Source organism: Schistocerca americana, chromosome 1 (assembly GCF_021461395.2).
Source record: "Schistocerca americana isolate TAMUIC-IGC-003095 chromosome 1, iqSchAmer2.1, whole genome shotgun sequence".
NCBI lineage: Eukaryota > Metazoa > Arthropoda > Insecta > Orthoptera > Acrididae > Schistocerca > Schistocerca americana.
Genome location: NC_060119.1, coordinates 783,137,640 through 783,157,436, shown reverse-complemented (window position 1 = coordinate 783,157,436; position 19,797 = coordinate 783,137,640). Strand labels below are relative to the sequence as shown.

Genomic DNA, 19,797 nt, shown 5'->3' with positions numbered 1-19,797 from the left:
CAAATTTCTTTAGCCAACTGACATAAATAGCTTCATTGTTCTGTAAAGCCATTAATGCTTGACTGATAAAAACATGGAAATAAAATAAAATCAGCAAACTGAAACTAATAACATATTTCTGCCTTCTGTAGTTATGTGACATGTTGTAATCCACTTGATAGCTCCCAGTCACAGAAATCCATTTTGCTTCTATTCGATGTGGGAGCTGCAAACGAAGAGGAAACCGCAAAATCACTAAATGTAAACACGGGTCACGTACATACTAACCCCACCCCATTCACTACAACTTAAGACTGCTCTGTGAGAATCTGGCAGCTTGGGCATGCCAGAAAAATTTTCCAGTTAACATCTGGCTTCAAGTGGCCAGAAGTGGGAGAAGTTATTGCTCATATGCGACAGAACTGCACACGCATATTAGCCCTCTGGCAACTGCTCAAACGAACCTAATGTAAACAATTGTGAAGTCACACTTATCTGAAGCAGTTTGTTGTTAGGAAGTATTGCATAGTCTTTGTCCTAACACCTTTGACACATTTTGCTTTTGGCAGACTGTGTGTGTGTGTGTGTGTGTGTGTGTGTGTGTGTGTGTGTGTGTGTGTGTGTGTGTGTGGTGTTTTTTGTTGTAAACGACGCATTTCCTTTGCAACAGAAGTTTTGTTTCGGTTTTCCCCCCCTCTCGTTTACATTTTATTGCTGCAGCAATATTCTGCAGTAGTGGTATACAGCAATATTCTTTGTTGGGGTATCAGTTCTTACCAGTCAAAAATCACAAAAATTTAACTGACAACTAAAACAATGGAAAATTCTCTGAATTCCAAAAAATTACTGGGTTTTTCCCAGTTTTCTCCTGGATGAAAAAATTACCAGGTTTTTCCCAGATTTCCCGGTTGTCCCGGGTGTATACACCCTGTATAAAAAAGGAGTACAGACTGAACTTACAATTACTTTGTGATCGACATTTCAGCAAGTTGAGTAGTATGGGCAATGCATTTTGCTTACAGAACGTTTCCGTGGCGTGGAGTGGGGAGAGAAGCTGAACGTGTTTTCTACATTGTCAGTTGCTGCTTTATGTAAGGTGTGATTGAAAAGTAAAGCAACTGTGTCTGTACAAGAAAATCTACTGATCCATTCATATGATCTTTTAAAATTCTTTGAAATAATTGCCTTGAGCAGCAATACACTTCTTCCAGCAATTCCTCCATGCCTGGTACACTTCAGGAAAGCGGTGATGAATTTCCTTTAGATCGCATGGCGTCGCCTGTTGGATGTACTCAATGGTTATCAAAAACAGCACCTCTTCTTCATGGTTTTGATGTGCGGAAACAGGAAGTAGTCTGAAGGTGCCATGTCAGGACTGCAAAGAGGCTGCAGCAGCACTGCCAATTTGCACTTTGCTCTGAATTCCTTAATCAACAGAGCGGTGTAGCGTGGCACGTTGTCCTTATGCAGCACCTACATTGATGTGGGCATGTGCCTTGTGAGGGTGATGCAATGTGCTAATCATTTTGACAGTGCTAGGTAGTAGGTTGCATTCACAGTCATTCCATGTGGCATGATCTCTGAATGTATGAAGCCTTTCGTGTTGAAGAAGGTGATGAGCATGGTTTTCATTTTCGATTTGCTCATTCTTGCTTGGGATTGGGAGACATGGGAGTGTGCCACTTTGAGCTTTGGCACTTCGTTTCTTGGTCATACCCTAAAACCCATATCACATCACTGATGACACTGTCTAAAAACCTGTGTCTCTTTCCACCCATTCCGCAAGTTCTGTCACGCTCTCCAAATGGTTGCACTTCTGGTCATCACTCAATACTTTTGGAACCAATTTGGAACACACTTTAAGCCTGCACAAATCATTGGTAATGATGTTAAACACAGTCCCATATGACATGTTTACCTCATCCGCTAGCCACCAAACACTCGACGTCTGTTGGCATTCAGCAAGGCAAGCACAAGGGTCACCTTATTGTGTATTGGACTTGTTGGTGGTCATCCAGAGTGGACTTCACCAGTAACCTCCTCCTGGCCCTCATTAAACAGTTTTAGCCACCTGGAAATTTGCAAGTAAGACATGGCAGACTCCCCACGGGCTTCTTTAATCATTTTGTAAGTTTCAGCCAGAGGTATTTGTGTTTTGAACGAAACTTGATGGAATAGCGTTGCTCCAAAGTTTACCGTATCTTGCACATTGAGAAAAGCCTTGAACAAGGGTTTGTGCAAACCATCATACTGATGCATTCTCAGCTCGTAGCAGATGGCAGAGCTGGAAAGCTGATACGCCCTCCGCCATTCCCCACTGTTGGGGTAGCGCTCACCCGAATACAAGCATCAGGAAACAGCCAACTGCATTACTTTTTTGGTCACACTTTGTACATGTAAAAAACTGGGCAAGTGTGAACAGGACTCAATATCTGAGGGTCCTGTATAAACTTAATTTATACAGATAATAAGTTCTTGTGGCTCAATGGCCTAGTGCAACTCTTTCTATTGGACACCAACTTGAATACTTGCATGTCCTTAACCTACCCCAACTGGGGAAAGAGGACCAACAGTTTAATGTGGAACCCAAACCATGTGTTGTTTCTGGCGACTCCTCACTGTTGACAGCTGGGTTATAATAAATACTGAAATGTCCATGGTTCGACAGATTTGATCCTGCAACATGTCTATTTCCAGATGTGCACTATTCTGCTAGACCACTAAGTCCTAAGTATATACATAGTTAACCTATATGTGCTGATGAGTGTGTTTCTGAGTATCAGGAATGTGACATATGTGGCCATACCTTATGACTGCATCGACTCAGGCGCTTAAATTATTTACACCATCAAGAGGGCACAGACTTCAGTATATGACATATGTTTCAACTGATACCTGTTTCTGAGAAAGTGGTGTTAACAGGCAGACAGACAGACAAACTGAAGGACAACAAAGTGATCTTCCAAGTGTTCAATTTTTATTGATTGCAGTGTGGAACCCTAAAAATGATGATTACATGTATAAAATGATGCTACACCTGTTCTTGAAGTAGTTATTTTAGTAAACATTTTTGGTTTGGTATGCACAAATGAAAATGACATTTTCAGATTCCTGTTTTCTTCACTGCACAGCCTGACATTTATGATAAATAAACTACCAGATGTAGCAGTACAAAACTGCAATTTGATTCCAATAATTACACGTCTTGTTTGTCAGTTTCAAACAATATTTTATTCAAAATAATCTCCACTGCTACTTACATGTCTCTCCCATCTCTCTGGCAGGCTATGAGTGCCACACAAAACAGTTCTTATGACAATTGGACAGAGCCAAGTCTGGAGAATAAGTCGCATGCCCTAGTATTTCCCAACAGAATGCCTTGATTGTTTCCCTGACCCGTTTTGCTATGTGTGATAGTGATACTGATCCAGGATAATGCCCTGTCTCACCTTTTTCCATATTATGGTCAGTTTTCACGTAATGCTCGATTTAAATCGATCTTTTGCTGTTGGTAATGACCAGTGTTAAAGGTTTCACCAGGTTTTAGAAGTTTAAAATAGATGACACCTTTCCAATCTCACGAAACACAGATCATTCTCTTCTTGCCAAAGTGATTTAGTCTCGCAGTGGACGTCAATGGTTTTACTAGATTCACCCACAATTTACGACGCTTGGTATTCTCAAAATATATCCATTTTTCATCACCTGTCACTATTTGATGGAGAAACCAGTTTCTTTTGTATCTGGCGAGCAGCATTTCACAAGTGGTCTTTCGATTGATTTGCTGTCTTTCACTTAGTTAATGCAGAACCCATTTTCCCACAGCTTTCAACCAAAGAGAAGTGGCTTTTTGCATCACATTCAATTGTTCTGCGAGTTAGTGTTGTGTTTTAGTATCATCTTCATCTAATAAGGCCTGCAATTCGTTGTCTTCGAACTTCTTGGTGGTTTCCCCACACTCGTCGTTTCTCATGTCAATATCATCACTTTTGAATTTTCTGAACCACTCAAAACACTGTTTTCCCCAGACCATGTTATCCATAAGCTTCAACAAGCATTCAATGAGATTCTAAAGCAGTTTTCTTTAAATGATAACAGAAACCCAATGCTGTCTGCATATCATATCTCACAGACACAAAACTCTGCACGTTTATGGGTTTGAAACAGATACCAATGTATGAAACTTGGGTTACTGTATGTTGACATTCGTCGTAAGCCATTACAGGAAGCAGATGGTGCTGCAGATGCGGTCTCTCAGGCCCTACACTGAATGGCTAGCACCATCTATAGGGAAATTCCGGTTTCGCACTTCCACACCTGGTATAAAGTCACAAAACTATATTATTTCTCATCATCATACAGTCACACTTCACAGCTCTGGGTGCCCCCCACGGTCCGGTGGAGGTCCTAGGTTTGATTCCTGGTAAACTTTACAGACTTTCCCATGGCAGCAAGGCCTGGAACAGTGTCCACACATGCTTATGAGACCAAGTGACAAATTGCTGAATAAAACACCAGAAGAACTGACATGCAAGTTGCTGAAATAGCATCAAATCTAAAGCTTAACACAACTGCTATTCAGAAAGTAAGATTTAATCGGTCATGAAATGTAAACCACAGTGAAAATCGAAACTTATTTATTTGCAATGGTTTGCCACACCTTCCAGCTACTTCTCTACACAGCTGACTTCAACATCCATTGTAGCACTGTACCAGCTTTCTAATACCCTCCTCATAGAAGGCAGATGCATGTGCCTTCCACCACTTCTCTATGCTGGTCTGCAGTGAGTTGTCTGTGCCAAAACGTTGCCTCCTTTGAGCAGAGAGAAACATCAGAGGGCACCAAGTCTGGGCTGTTTGGAGGGTGACAAGCAAATTTTGTATTAAATCAGCCAAAACCCTGCAGTGGGCACCTGTACTTGGCAGGAGACACTATTCTTCTAGTATCTTTATGTGCTCACTGTGTGTTCAGAATCGGAAAGAGTGACACTGTGTGATCCACAGGCATTGTAGGGACAACACCCACCACATCTGCGCAAAGCTTCATCAGATTTTTCACTGTCGTTTCCAGTTCATGACCTATTCGACCTTACATTCCAAATAGCCCTTTTATGTTTAAGATATCAAAACAAGGTCTTTGGAAAATGTTGATACACAAAGAGTAAGGCATTTCACTATTTGCTAACTTTTTTTAAAAGTCTAGTGCGATCCCTCAAGGATTGACTCTAGAGCACAAATGAAACAAAATGTGCATGTCCATGCAGCACTTCATGTGTTTCAATAAAACAGTTAAATTCCTAATGCAGACCATTACCATGGATAAGGCGTGGATTCCTCAGTACCAACCTCAGTCAAAGCAACCTTCTACATAATAAAGACATAAATGCTCCAAAAATTAAGAAGCTAATGATTGTATGGGCACAGGAGATTATAATGACTGCATTGAAATATGTAAATAATGATATCAGTTCCCCTCCATAGTTATCAGCATAGATGGCTGTCATGCAGAGGATTTGCATGTGATTCCCTGTTCTGTCAAGCATTTTTCCTTGCTTGGAGGACTGGTACGGTGTGCACTCAGTTCTTGGTGCTAAATGAGGAGCTACTTTAACAAGTAGTGGTGACTCCACGGTCCAGAAAGTATGCAAAATCGCCAGGAGAGCAGTGTGCTGACCATATGCCCCTCCATGCACTTCTTTAACTTTGTAGAAAAATGATTATTATATTTCTCAGTAGTATCTTTGTAATTTTAAAGTTAGTGAAGCATAATTCAACATTTCTTCCTTCATTGATGTTATAGCCTTTATTATGTATCCTTCATGGCTTTCTCAAAAGTTTCTTGTGAATCTACATGGCCGCTAACATTACAGTAACACAGAAATAATTACTGTCTGAAATGATGGAAAAAAAAAAAAAACACTATTGCCAAAAGAGTTTTACATTAAGTAACTAACTTACCTATATCAGCTCCACGTGAAAGCAGCAGTTCAACGAGTTCCTCATGACCACCAGCACAGGCTAGCGTTAGTGCTGTATCATGGTTACTATCAGTCTCTGAATCAACGTCCATACAGGAGAAAGGAGCTTGGGGGCACTGAGGTGTGCCCCCAGAAGCTGTTCTTGACCCCATAGCTGTTGAAGCTGCAGCTACTCCCGAAACACATGCACCATTACACTCTTGCGCCACAACCTCACCTGAAACAATGTAAATTAAGTTGTATGACTTTGAGAAACTTTTCATATTGGTAGCACAAACATTACAAATAACAAAACAATTTGTAATGGCCTTTAAGTTGTTTAGCCTATGCCCTAATATTGCTAGTAGTGTGATGAGGGGTATCTAGAAATGAAAAGACAATTGAAACGACTGTACTCAGGCACACTAAGATGTTTCTCATTTTCAGAAGCAAAACTGATTGCTGTAGTACTGCAGAATTTCCTTTGGTGTGACAGTTTTGGCAAAAGTAATGCCTTCATGCTTTTTACGTACAGGGCTATTCTAAAACAAGGAACAGATTTCAAACTACAAAATATAGACATACAATTCCAATGTTCATGGAAAGAGGAAAGTATAAATTTTTATGTATTCAATATGAGTACCATGTATTACACGACTAATATCAAAACAGTGTCATTTCCTGTCACATACAAAACAGTGGTCTCTCGTTATCAAATTCACAGCTTCAACAATGCAATGTCACAGACTTTCAAGAGTGTCAGGCAGAGGGTGGACAAAAGTGCCATCTTTTACGAAAGTCCAGAGGTAAAAAGTCACAATGTGTAAGGTCTGGAGACCTGGGATACCACTGGCGATAAGTATGACCGACAATATTCCAGAACGTTGGATTGAAAGAGGGGGAGTAGAAGAGGAACTTCTTCATGGGTGCCCTCCCAGGTCTCCAGACCTCACACCTTGTGACTTATCTGTGAGGTTACATAAAAGATGGCGATTTTATCCCCACTATGCCTGACACCCTTTAACGTCTGCGACATCGCACTGTTGAAGCTGTGAATTCGATAATGAAACCATTGCTTCATGTGTCACAAGAAATGAAGCCATTAGTCAAGTAAGACATGGTGCTTACATTGAATGTGTAAAAATTTGAACTTCTCTTTTTCCAGGAACACTGTGTTTCTATATTATGTTCTTTTGAAACAATAAATATTGAAATCTGTTCCTTCTTTTTGAATAGCCCTGTATTATCTCTGAGATAAAGATAACAAATAGGAATAGGTAATTTTGAATTAACTACTATATTCCACCGAGCTTTCAACATTCTTCAATAGAGAATGGAAGCAATTTAGCAGCATTTAAAGATTGTGCTGGTTACTGGGAATTATCTATTCTGCTTTATCAAGTGTTCAGTAAATTCCAATACAGTGTAAGGAAACAGAACACAACAGTAAACTATTTTAGATGCACTGAAAATCAACCTCTTCTCTATTTCCCAATAGTTATGGGAACTTTTTAAAGTGAGCCTTCAATGTTTTATGGTCAAAGTTCAAATATAAAAGAATGGAATATTATACACCAATCAGCACAGATCACTCTTCAACAGAAGAGCAATTATCAATGAATATATGGTTCATCACTGAACACATGCACCTTTCAGATTTCAGTGATGCATGTGCGTACACACAATATGATTTTCTCTCTCTCTCTCTCTCTCTCTCTCTCTCTCTCTCTCTCTCATTATTACTCCTCCTCCTCCTCCTCCTCCTCCTCCTCCTCCTCCTGATACATATACAATCCCTTACCAGATGCTTGCAACCATCTGGCTGACACATTCTCACCTTATTCATTGCTGTATGTTTCAGGTGTCCAGCTGTTTATAAGCCAGTTCACTTTGATGATACTTTGTAGCCACACTACCTTGGCATGTCTTTCCCTCTCAACCATCTAGCTTCCTTTTGAAATCAGCTGCATTAATTGGTACTTTTAAGTTTCTCATTGACTAACCACAGTTTTCTTCTTTCCACTGTAATAAAAGTTCTCAGTCTTTGTATAATCACAATAGAATTCATTTCTGACTCATGCCATCTGTAGGTCTGTATTATTTCAAATCCCTGTATATACTCCATGGTGGATGCATTTCTCAGTATTTTCATTGCTAGTGTAGCTCTCCCATTCTTATTTTGCAATTTATGGACCTGCTAGTTGTTCTTTACATCACCCTTATTGTATATTCTGTCTTGCACAAAGATATGACCAAAGATATGAGAAAGAACTGAACCGTAAGATGGAAGTGATGGTGGGATCATGGTTGTGAGAAAAATATATCTAAAAACAAAGATGATGTAACTTACCAAACGAAAGCATTGGTATGTTGACACACACACACAAACACACACACACACACACACACACACACACACACACAAACAATATTCAAGCTTTCGCAACCCACGGTTGCTCCCGGGATTGGAATGACTCCTTACCCTCTCCCTTAAAACCCACATCCTTTTGTCTTTCCCTCTCCTTCACTCTTTCCTGATGAAGCAACCGCAGGTTGCGAAAGCTTGATATTTGTGTGTGTGTGTGTGTGTGTGTGTGTGTGTGTGTGTGTGTGTGTGTGTGTGTGTGTGTGAGTTTTTTTATTGTGTCTAGGTAGTGGTAACTTAATCTATTACAGCAAAGATAACTATGAACATCTTTTAAAATTTAAATAGCAAAATGCTAAGACATACAATTTTCAACAAGATGTCAATATGACACTTATATTCTTACCTTTCTCAAACCATTCTAGACTGGAGTTTATATTCTGCGAACTAAATGCTGGAGCAGCTGCAGTTCCTTGCTGATTTGGTGGCTGGCGTAATGTGAGGGGATATCTTAACTTCTTGCCTTTCCCTGTTGTTGTCTGAGGGGGAGCAGCAGCAACGGCAGTAGCAGGAGCAGTTGTGGATACAGGCACAGAAATTGATGCAACGCTTGCTTTTTTGTCATTTGTAGCCTGCGTCTGTGTTGCAACTTGGACCTGCACTGCAGAGCACTGCTGCTGCAACACATATGGCTGTGAATGGTGTTGCTGTTGCTGCTGTGGTGGTGGAGGTTGCTGCTGTTGTTGGGGTGATGGTATTTGCTGCTGCTGTTGCTGTTGCTGCTGCTGCGTTTGTGGTTGATGGTGATGGTGGTGGTGATGGTGGTGCTGCTGCTGCTGCTGCTGTTGCTGTTGTAGCTGCTGTGCCTGTTGTTGAGCTTGAGTTTGCAATTGGCCTGAACTCACAGAAACTTCTGACCCAGATTCTGGTGGAGGCAGTGCTTGTCCTGGAAATGCTACAATCCAACATACAACAAATTTAGTACCAATTTACAAAGTAATAAATTATTTATCTATGGTGTATGGAAATATAACATTGAGACTGTGCAGTAAGAAGTGCATAAATAACGCAAAACAACAATAATAATTTTAAAAAAGTGTATTCTTCTTCTTCAATCTAAATACTTGTTTCATGGAACTCTCCAAGCCAGTCTTATTGTATGAAAGCCTCTTGATCTCTGTGTTAATCTTTCATCCCACATCCAGTTTCAAGTTTACAATTTTTGCACTCCATTCCACAGTTAGTTTCATTATGTCAGTGAGAGTCCTAGTAACCTATCTAATATAAAGTTCTGATCTCCTCAATTTGAATTCACAGCCATGCCTCAGGGTCTACTATGTCCTACCTAGTACTGAGGCAATGTCTAATCAAGAAGAAATTGTATGCTGTTTGCTATAGCAGCAGAGCACTATCCTGTTGGAATATGAAATCTCTTAATCTTCCTGCAACTGTGAATATAGCATAACCTGTAACATTTTGAAAGAGCTCATTCTAATTACTGTGATGTACTAAAAAGAGACTGGGCTATTAAACTTTTCATAAGAAATTGTATCAGCACAAAACATGCTCACTTCAAGCCACATTTACACTGAGTTTACAATCACTTATCTGTTCGCAACACTGTTCCACCAAGACTGGAAATTTTGACTAAAATATCCACTGTTCGTGTCCCCGCCTACACTAGCGACACTCATTTCTACATACGTACTTCTATTGTGCACTAAGCTGAACTGGCAACAAACATTTCTCACTGCGCATTCACATCGAGAGCTACGCAATGAAAAGGGAAGAGGATGAATTAATAATACGTGGTGCTATATTAATAATATTCAACAAAATAAGCAGACTAAGATTGATTTAGTTGCCATCGGTGGACAAAAACATACTACAGAAGGCTTGATGGTAATGACGTACTGTGACAGCTGAATTTAGAGGACGGTTCCTATTTTCCTAACTTCACTCGGATGTTGCCGTCTGATTCTGAAATTCTGACTAATTTTAGAGGACCAGTTGTTTGACAGAAAAACACGAATTTCGGAAAAGCATTTCATATGAAGCACGGAAAAGCATTTCATATGAAGCAAATACTTGCTGTTAATTTTTTGGCAAAGAAAGATGCCTGTCAAAGCCTTGCATGTTTATTCCACATTTCAAAGCCAGCTACATCTCAAATAGTTCCAGCAGTTTGTGAAGCTTCGACTGAAGAATTCAGTTACATTAACAAAACTGAAAAATCAGATTTATTTTAATACATAGATTAAAATTATTTTGTATCACCACACCTTTTGGAGAGATCTTTGATGTGCAGCAGCATGTACGCTGCACATTTTCGTATTATGAAAGAATAAATGCGAATTCCACAAAACGCCGCATGTTACTTTTCGAGGCATTGAAACTGAAATTGCGATGCGCTTTTGCAAACCAGTCACAGCTCATGTTACGTGATCTCGCCAGCCGATGACAGCAGATGTTCAGAATATAGGACACTTGATGTACTCAGCCAACAGCAACGTCGCTGTTACGTAGCATGAACACACAAATAGGAAAAGTTGATGGCTTAAATTGATATACATAGTGTTGCTAAACAAAAAGCAAAGCTTTCACATATAATATTGGTCTCTAAGGTTTGTGGGGACATAGAACCACTGGCTCACATCTGAATAATATCGCTACCCTACTGCAGCGAGAACAGTTGTATCTTTGCCGGATCAGTTCTCTGTAGTACATGCTCTATGCTACATGCATTGTGTATACGCTGCATCACAGTAAGTGATAAGCTTTCACATTTAATGTTGATCTTTCTTGCGCGTGTTACACTTTAAGATACATCACACAAATGTGCCAGTAAAATGTTTGATAACGAAATAAATGTCTTATCTTCTGGGCCCAAAATTCTTATAAATGGCTCAGCCTCAAAGAGTTGCTTATTGAATGAGAGTCAAATGGTCTGCGATTTACGAAATTCATCATACAATCTCACACACAGTTCATCTTGCATAAAACGAAATTTACTTTGAAAAAAATTCTAACTACCAATCGCAATATTTTCCCACGATCTGTCAGAAATAGGTTTGTTTCGGCAATTGCCAGAGAGCACCAGATAATAGGCGTCATTGCGCTTGCGCAGCTACGGCGACATAGGAAGCCCGTAAGTTCTTACGTGTAAAACTTTAAAAGATCTTGCATTATGTCATAAAAGGAACAAGACATCAAAGGATACTCCAAGAGCATTGGAATTTCATGAACCATACTAAAATGCATAATTCGTCTTAGTGCACATTCGCATGTCCAGATTCACAATGAAGTAGGCCATGACCTGATATTAAGCTTTTCAGAGTGGTTTTTGGGATGTAAATTTTCTATGAGTACCAGTACTGTATTATCTCATGTTTGGTTCTTTACTACAGCATAATGCTATACGTGCTAGAAGATGAAAATTTGCACGTGGAATGCAATGAACAGCTGAAACTAGCCAATAGCATGGAATTAAAACACTTCATTACAAATAAATTGACTGCATCACAGTAAAGATTAATGAAAGTCAAATTTCTTTAGCAAACCGACGAAAATAACTTCAATGTTAAGCAAGGCGATTAATGCTTGACTGTCAGAAAAGTGGAAATAAAATAAGATCTGAAACTTCTGTAATTATGTGAATGTATTTTAATTCACTTGATAGTTCCCGGACACAGAAATCCATTTTGTTTCCATATGACGTGAGAGCAGTAAAGGAAGAGGAAACAGCAAAATCACTAAATATAAACACAGGTCACGTAGAGACTATCCTCCACCTTCCCACTACAACTCTCACTGCTCTGTGCATCTGCCCCAGATCTACGATATTTCCGACACCCCCTCCCGTAAGTGTTTGAGATAGGACACCAAAAATTTAAAAATCAACTTTTCAAAAATATTCATTTTGTAGCACAAATCTTTCCAAACAGTCTGATACGTAAAACATATACATTCGAGAAAATGGTAGACCTGTTATTTGGTCATAAGTGTCCCAAGTGGCAGTGCCACACCTCTTCACACACCATTTTTCTGTCACACATCACCGTATTTCACTCTATGGATTCAAACATGTATATTTTGTAATGGATGCCATCAAATTATATTCATGACATTAGAAACTAAAATTTCCTGTGGAGCCTCTCCTGCCCCCAGTCGGCCGGTTTGACATCCTGTCTATTAGCTAAAAACTTGCTGTTTTGTGTGACATAAAATTAAATATAGGGTACATAAAACCATTTCTTTTATCTCTGATCTTACTACAGCTTTACACAGCAAGCTTTCCTTTCTGCGAAAGTATCTATAACCTCATCAAAGCTCATCAAACGTTTTGCTATATGAAAAATCGAAATGTCCTTGTCTAATACTGAAAAAGCTATCAATACAAATAGTACCCAAGATTGGTGTGATTTCTTGATCTGATTATGTTTATTTTGTCACTGTCTGCTAGATGAAACGAAATAGGCGTATCTAATATTGCAGCACTTTTAACACACACCAAATAAACGAGACTGTTTTGTCACAAATGGTCATTTCTATAGCACGACAGAATATAATTCACGAAGCACCATCACCACATGCCTATTAGGCCTTCTAAAAGCAAAAAGCTTTGTGTTAGGAAATAGTTTCACACTTCATTCATACGTTCCAGCTTCTCAAGCACGAGATCAAAAAGTAGTAGTATGAAATTTGTGAATAAATTTGGAATCTTCAAATTCTTCCATGATTTGTGTGATGTCAGCATTTCTTCTCCTTCCTCGTCCTAACAATCAATCTTGTCATCACTGGTTCTGTACTATTCCTGTCAGTGTCAAGACTAATTCTCTGGTTAACTTCACTAACCCTGCCAGAATCACAACTTCACTAACCCTGCCACAATCACCAGTTTAGTTACCCCGCATTTATTCTCCAGTTGGGCATTATTAAGTGTTCGTATAACGCCCCTTCTGCGCTACTGCCAGAATTGAACTTACGTGGCGGCTGCTAGTCGGGGTCTGTACTTTTGGCACTTACAAGCGTAGTGATCTGGCCAAAAGTTTTCTGTCAAAATTTGATTTTCTTGTATACACTGAGAAGGTAATACATAATCTGTTATTCCTTTTCATCGTTTACTTCCATTCTGGTAGTCTGAATCTATGGATTTCGCTAGTAATTATAACAAAGCTCATCATTTGCAAACCCAGTCAACCACATAGCAGATTGGCAGTCATCCGTTCGGCTTTATTCCGCTCAGCTCATATAGCCCTGTCCCCTTTTGTATGCAGGAAAGTTAATTTCTAGATGCGACTGGGATTCCTCTGGCAGAGACACCATGTACACTAAGCACACATTCAAAAATCAATTTATGATTCATTCAGATATCAACTTAGAATGTATTCAAAAATATCAAATAGGATGTGTTTCAAAATCCTATGAACTGTCAATAGACCAACGTGCGCTGAATGCTAGGCTTTGTGAGGTAAGATTTTTTCCTCACGAATATGAATTTGGCAACCCCACCCTGAAACTGCCGCCCAGGGCAGACACCATGGTTTGCCCCCCTGGCCCAGAGGCCCAGGACTGCTGTGCACATAGGCATCTGGCAGCTTGGGTGCGCCAGTAAAATTTTTCTGGTTATCATCTGGCTGCTTACTGCTGCTACTGCTTATATAGCTTACAGCCACATTTCTGTAGCCAGAAGTGGGAGAAGGTACTACTAATGCACGACTCAACTGTGTATGCGCATGAGCCCGCTTGCAACTGATCGAATGAATCTAATGTAAACAGTTGTGATGTCACGCTCATCGGGGGCAATTTGTTGTTACGAATCATTGCATAGTCTTCTTAGAGCCTTTGACACATTTTGCTGTTGGCATACACTTGTAAGAGTACTGCATTTTGTTGTTGTATGTGGCACATTTCATTTGCAACAAAAGTTTTATTTTCGTTTTTTCTCTCGTTCATGTTTTATTGTTGCAGTGTTATTCTGCAGCAGCGGGATGCAGCAATATCCTTTGTTAGAGTATCGGTTCTTACCAGACAAAATTACAAAAATTCAACTGAAAACTAAAACAATGAAAAATTCCCAGAATTCTAAAAAATTCTCAGGTTTTTCCCAGTTTTCTCCCAAATAAAATATTCCCGGGTTTTTCTTGGATTTCCCAGTTGTCCTGGGTCGTATACACCCTGAATGTACTGAGCATTTAGCAGGTCAATAGTTCACAGGATGTGCTGAAAATTTTCCACCATAAACTTCGATACCCAATTCAGCATGTCTCATTATGTTTCTATGAACTTTTACCAATTCATTTGGTGTGATTTCCGTAATTGTGCTGCAAATGTTTGTTTTTAATTCGAACTGTATGTGGGTTGTTACATTATATTTTACCCTTTAAATTACCCAACAAATAAAACTCACAGGTAGAAAGATCAGGCGATCTGGCAGGCCATAAACCTGAAGAAACTTTACATTCTTCTCTGAAACTTCATGGACGTATGACACTGAAAAAATGAAGTATGCGCCATAGCACCATCCTGTTGCAAAAATGCATACTCTTTCTTCCTCTGTTCACTGTACTATGAATGGTTGCAACAACTATCATACATACACTTGAGAGTTCACGATGCTATTGAAGAGCATGTGGTCTACAATCCGTTGGCTTGAAACTTTAAACTGCACACCAAATGCCAGCTTTCATATCGTGCAGAGGCACTTCAAAGCATTCCCCGAGATTGTCTGTTGACCAATAGCGTGTATTTTGAGAGTTCACGTACCCACCAAGGTGAAACCATGCTTCATTTGAGTTGAAGTAAAGATATGGATCCAGATAACCATCAGGAGATGCGTGAGTAACCATTCACAATAGTGTTGTCCTTGGGCTTAATCTGCAGGTTGTAATGCTTGCATCACTCTTACTTTATACGCTCTCATACGTAACAGCTTCAGCATATTCTGGCATGATGATCATTTGATGTTTAGTTGGGAGGATAGGTATCTAGCTGATTTACTTGGACTTCGTACCATAGTCTCATGAACACTTTCAATATTTTCCAGCAAACAAACTTGCTTTACACAGTTACGTTCGGCATTGGCTCTAAATTTAGTGATCACTTTCTCTGCACAATACTTTTTGCCAGAGCAGCCGTCTCTGGATATTTTATTGGGAACCTTTCATTTAATGTTTTAAATGATTTACATCCTAAAATATTTAAACAGTAAACATTGTTTGTTCAAATGAAAAATGCATTCTGCAGAACTGTATTCTTAACACGTACAACTGAAAACACAGCAGATCACTAAACCACCACTTGACACTATATGACTCCTCTCAAGTGCCACCTTAGCATTAGGAAACAACAACAACAACAACAACAACAACACACCGATAGTTTCAAATATCACATTCGGTGTAACACAGGGCCTTTTTTAACTTTGCCACCCCATATAATTACAGGTCATTTTATCAACTATCTCCACTTCATACTCTGTTGCATTTAGGAATGTTACGGTTCCAGATTTCTTCTTCCCTTATTGCTACTTCAGCATGCAGTGTACTCAGAAAACTCACATTTTTATCCTTCTTTCCTTGGTATATAGTTATGGTGGAATCCGCGTTGCCAGTTTGCAGCAGGATGATTCAGGAGTTTATTTCAAGGCACTTCTTGTTCTTTGCCTGAAGTATTTTTTTTTTCTTTCTTCTTTGAGCTTTTTAGCGAGTTAAGGGGATGTGAGAAAGTTCTCTTATCATACTCTTTCCTTGATTTACAAATGGCTCCGCAAGATGCAGAATGAAGTAGTCCCTACTTAACTTCCTCAGACTTTTTGTCTTCTTCTGAGATATGGGAAAGCCTTATTAACGTACTTTGTCTCATTGTTGGCGGCAATCCAGAATCTGAGATCATATTTATTACGCATGAGCTGAGTGGACCTGTATCTTGTTTTGTTCGGTAATAATTGCTCCAGTATGGTTATACTTTCTCCAAGGTAGTAAGAATGGGTACTTTTTTCTGAGACTTTCACTGAATTTCCGGCCCAAGAGCTAATTTGTTGGATGACATGCGTTCAGCTCAGGCCGATTTTTCAACGAAAGGGAGAAACCAGAGAAGGTCCTGAAATCTATCCCACAGCATGACATCGAGGATAAAACTAGGCTCCCAAGAATGAGACCCCAAGTTCATTCACAGATATATCTTTTATACAAATGACACACTGAGTATGTGATTGCTATCAGTTTTTCGATTTTCCAGGTCCTTGAGAGACACGGTCAAATAATTCTTTGTAGTAATTTCCAAGCATTTCATTCTTCATATTATCTCACGAGACATGGATGGTATCGTTTGTCAAAAATAAGATGGAATGCACTGACGACAAAGTCATCTATTTATGGGCAAACTTACGCATAGAGGCCTTCTAACTCCTTTAAAACTTTCACAACCAACTTCCTTGCACGAATTGGAAGATGAAAAATAGGGAATCTCCCACTTGGTTCCAACCTTGGGAACCATCTTCGTAGCAGCATTCCATTTGGCCTGCTGTGAATGATGAGCTGAAGATCGATGTATACCAACATCTGAATCTTTATCTACTAATCCCTCCTCTTTTACAATGTCGTCTTCTTCCCTTGTCTCTGGTCCAAAATCCTCACCTACATCAGTGAAGTTAGTTTCGCAACCGTCTCCATGAAGCTGGCCTACGGTCCCGCACACCGTTAGGCCGTCTTCCGCTCACGCCCCAACATCGTGCAGCCAGCCTCCAGTGGTGTCGCGACAGGCGTGAATGGAGGGACGAATGGAGATGTGTCGTCTTCAGCGATGAGAGTCGCTTCTGCCTTGGTGCCAATGATGGTCGTATGCGTGTTTGGCGCCGTGCAGGTGAGCGCCACAATCAGGACTGCATACGACCGAGGCACACAGGGCCAACACCCGGCATCATGGTGTGGGGAGCGATCTCCTACACTGGCCGTACACCACTGGTGATCGTCGAGGGGACACTGAATAGTGCACGGTACATCCAAACCGTCATCGAACCCATCGTTCTACCATTCCTAGACCGGCAAGGGAACTTGCTGTTCCAACAGGACAATGCACGTCCGCATGTATCCCGTGCCACCCAACGTGCTCTAGAAGGTGTAAGTCAACTACGCTGGCCAGCAAGATCTCCGGATCTGTCCCCCATTGAGCATGTTTGGGACTGGATGAAGCATCGTCTCACGCGGTCTGCACGTCCAGCACGAACGCTGGTCTAACTGAGGCGCCAGGTGGAAATGGGTTGGCAAGCCGTTCCACAGGACTACATCCAGCATCTCTACGATCGTCTCCATGGAGAATAGCAGCCTGCATTGCTGCGAAAGGTGGATATACACTGTACTAGTGCCGACATTGTGCATGCTCTGTTGCCTGTGTCTATGTGCCTGTGGTTCTGTCAGTGTGATCATGTGATGTATCTGACCCCAGGAATGTGTCAATAAAGTTTCCCCTTCCTGGGACAATGAATTCATGGTGTTCTTATTTCAATTTCCAGGAGTGTATATACACAAGACAAACTACAGCAGTGTCAAAGTGACCCCTTCCCCATTCTAGGTCTATCAAATCAATAATAATAATAATAATAATAATAAAAATAATAATAATAAAAATATGTAAACCCTAATACAGCACTGCAAAGAGAAGAAAAGGTTAGGAAAGGTCTTATGATTTCACAGAGGAAGTAAAACAATTGGGTACGACATTGACGGAAAAAGTATGACAGGTGTCATTTTGACCTCTTCTATCATTCTAGTGTTAAAATGTCGCTTATAGGTGAACTACTGATAGTGAAAATAAAAATAAAAATAATAATAATAATAATAATAATAATAATAATAATCTGAACTTGCAACCTTGCTGTTTCCTTACTAAATTTCATCCAGAATTGCAAACTATCAAAACCAAACCACTTTGGTTTATAGAACGAATCTATAAAATTTCCATATTTCTTGTTTATCCTCAAATTTTCTTTTCTCACGACTCTACTACTCTATGAAAGACGTCAGTCCCCCACCCACCACCACTCACTGCTGTTGGTGCTTAGCAACACAGCAACTTTCTGTGACCTTTGTTTAATTTCATTATTTCTGTAAATGGCACTTCATACATTCCACAGGCATTCCTCTAGCTCAAAGTGTGACAAGTCAGTATTCCTTGCTTCTTGTCCAGTTCATTTTCAAAACACTACACCCAATACAATGCAAGACAACATGCAACACAAGGTAGGACAGAGCATAAGTTGTTTCTCTAAAACCTTAGGGACACACGCTTTCTATCAATATACATTTATTTCTTGGACTGTCTCATGACAAAATTTACAAAGTTTTACAATTAAGTCATGGAACAAATACAACAACCAAGGCTTTATGCAAGAAACCAAGGCTTTCTAAGTATTTTTTTAACCTGTCCCTGTTTATTTGTATGTGTGTGTGTGCGCGGTGGGTGGGGGTGGGGTGAACCTTTATGTCTATTTCTTCTCACCGTCGTTTTTATATACGAGGGCTATTCAGGAAATAGTTTTTTTTTTAATGCCAAAATGTTCCCTAAGTACAAGAAATACATTTTATTATATGCACCGGAAAGAGCGATTGATGTACTACTTTTGCACATAATCACCAAACACATTGAGGCACGTACCATAGCACTGGACAAGCTTTGAAAGACCTTCGTCATAAAATTCTGCCACCCGAGACTTCAGCCAGTGAGTCACGCCCACATGGAGTTCCGCGTCGTCATCAAAGCGCTGCATTGCAAGCCTGTTCTTCATCTTGGGAAATAAGTGGAAGTTGTTTGGTGCAAGATCGGGGCTGTAGGACGGGTGAGTGAAAATTCCCCATTTGAATGAATTAAGGAGTTCTTTAGTGCAGATTGCCGTGTGAGGTTGGGCATTGTCGTGCAAAAACAAAATTTTGGACATTAGCTTTCCTCGGTGTTTGTTTATAACTGCTCTTCTAAGGCCGTGCAAAGTTTGACAGTACCAGACAGAATTTATGATTGTTCCACGTTTCGAGAAAATCAATAAGAAGCAAACCATGCCTATCCCAAAACACTGTACCCATCAACTTCCTTGCTGACATGGTTTGCAAACATTTTCTTGTTTTTTGGGGAGGACCTTGTGTGCCCACATTCCATGGACTGTAATTTTGTCTCGCAATTGACGTGTCTATCCAGTAATGAATCACCATATTTGTGGTAGGCCTCCAGAAATGTTAACGTTTCCTCCATTCGCTGTTCTTTTTATGGTGCTCTGTAAGTATTTTGGGCTCTGTAAGTATTTTGGGCACCATCTTCCACAAATTGTGGCAGCCTAGCTTTTGAGAGAATTTCAAACAACGAAGTCCATGAAACTTGTGGAAAAGAAAGCAAAAGTTCCGTTAGGGTGAAGCGACGGTTTTCACGAATCGTTTCATCAACTTTAGTGACAAAATCATCAGACACAATGCTCAGGCATCCACTCTTCATCCTGAACATTGGTTAGGC

General features: G+C 40.1%; 1 protein-coding gene across 1 annotated transcript in view; it reads right to left on the bottom strand.

The window, feature by feature from the left end:
• Nucleotides 1-19,797, bottom strand: part of LOC124594193 (ankyrin repeat domain-containing protein 17) — a 256,867-nt gene that overhangs the window by 101,049 nt on the left and 136,021 nt on the right. The window contains exons 24-25 of the mRNA XM_047132555.1: nucleotides 8,708-9,256; nucleotides 5,938-6,174 (exon numbers count right to left, since the gene is read on the bottom strand). Of these exons, the coding sequence (XP_046988511.1) occupies nucleotides 5,938-6,174; nucleotides 8,708-9,256 (786 nt within the window). The remainder of the gene's footprint in view (nucleotides 1-5,937; nucleotides 6,175-8,707; nucleotides 9,257-19,797) is intronic.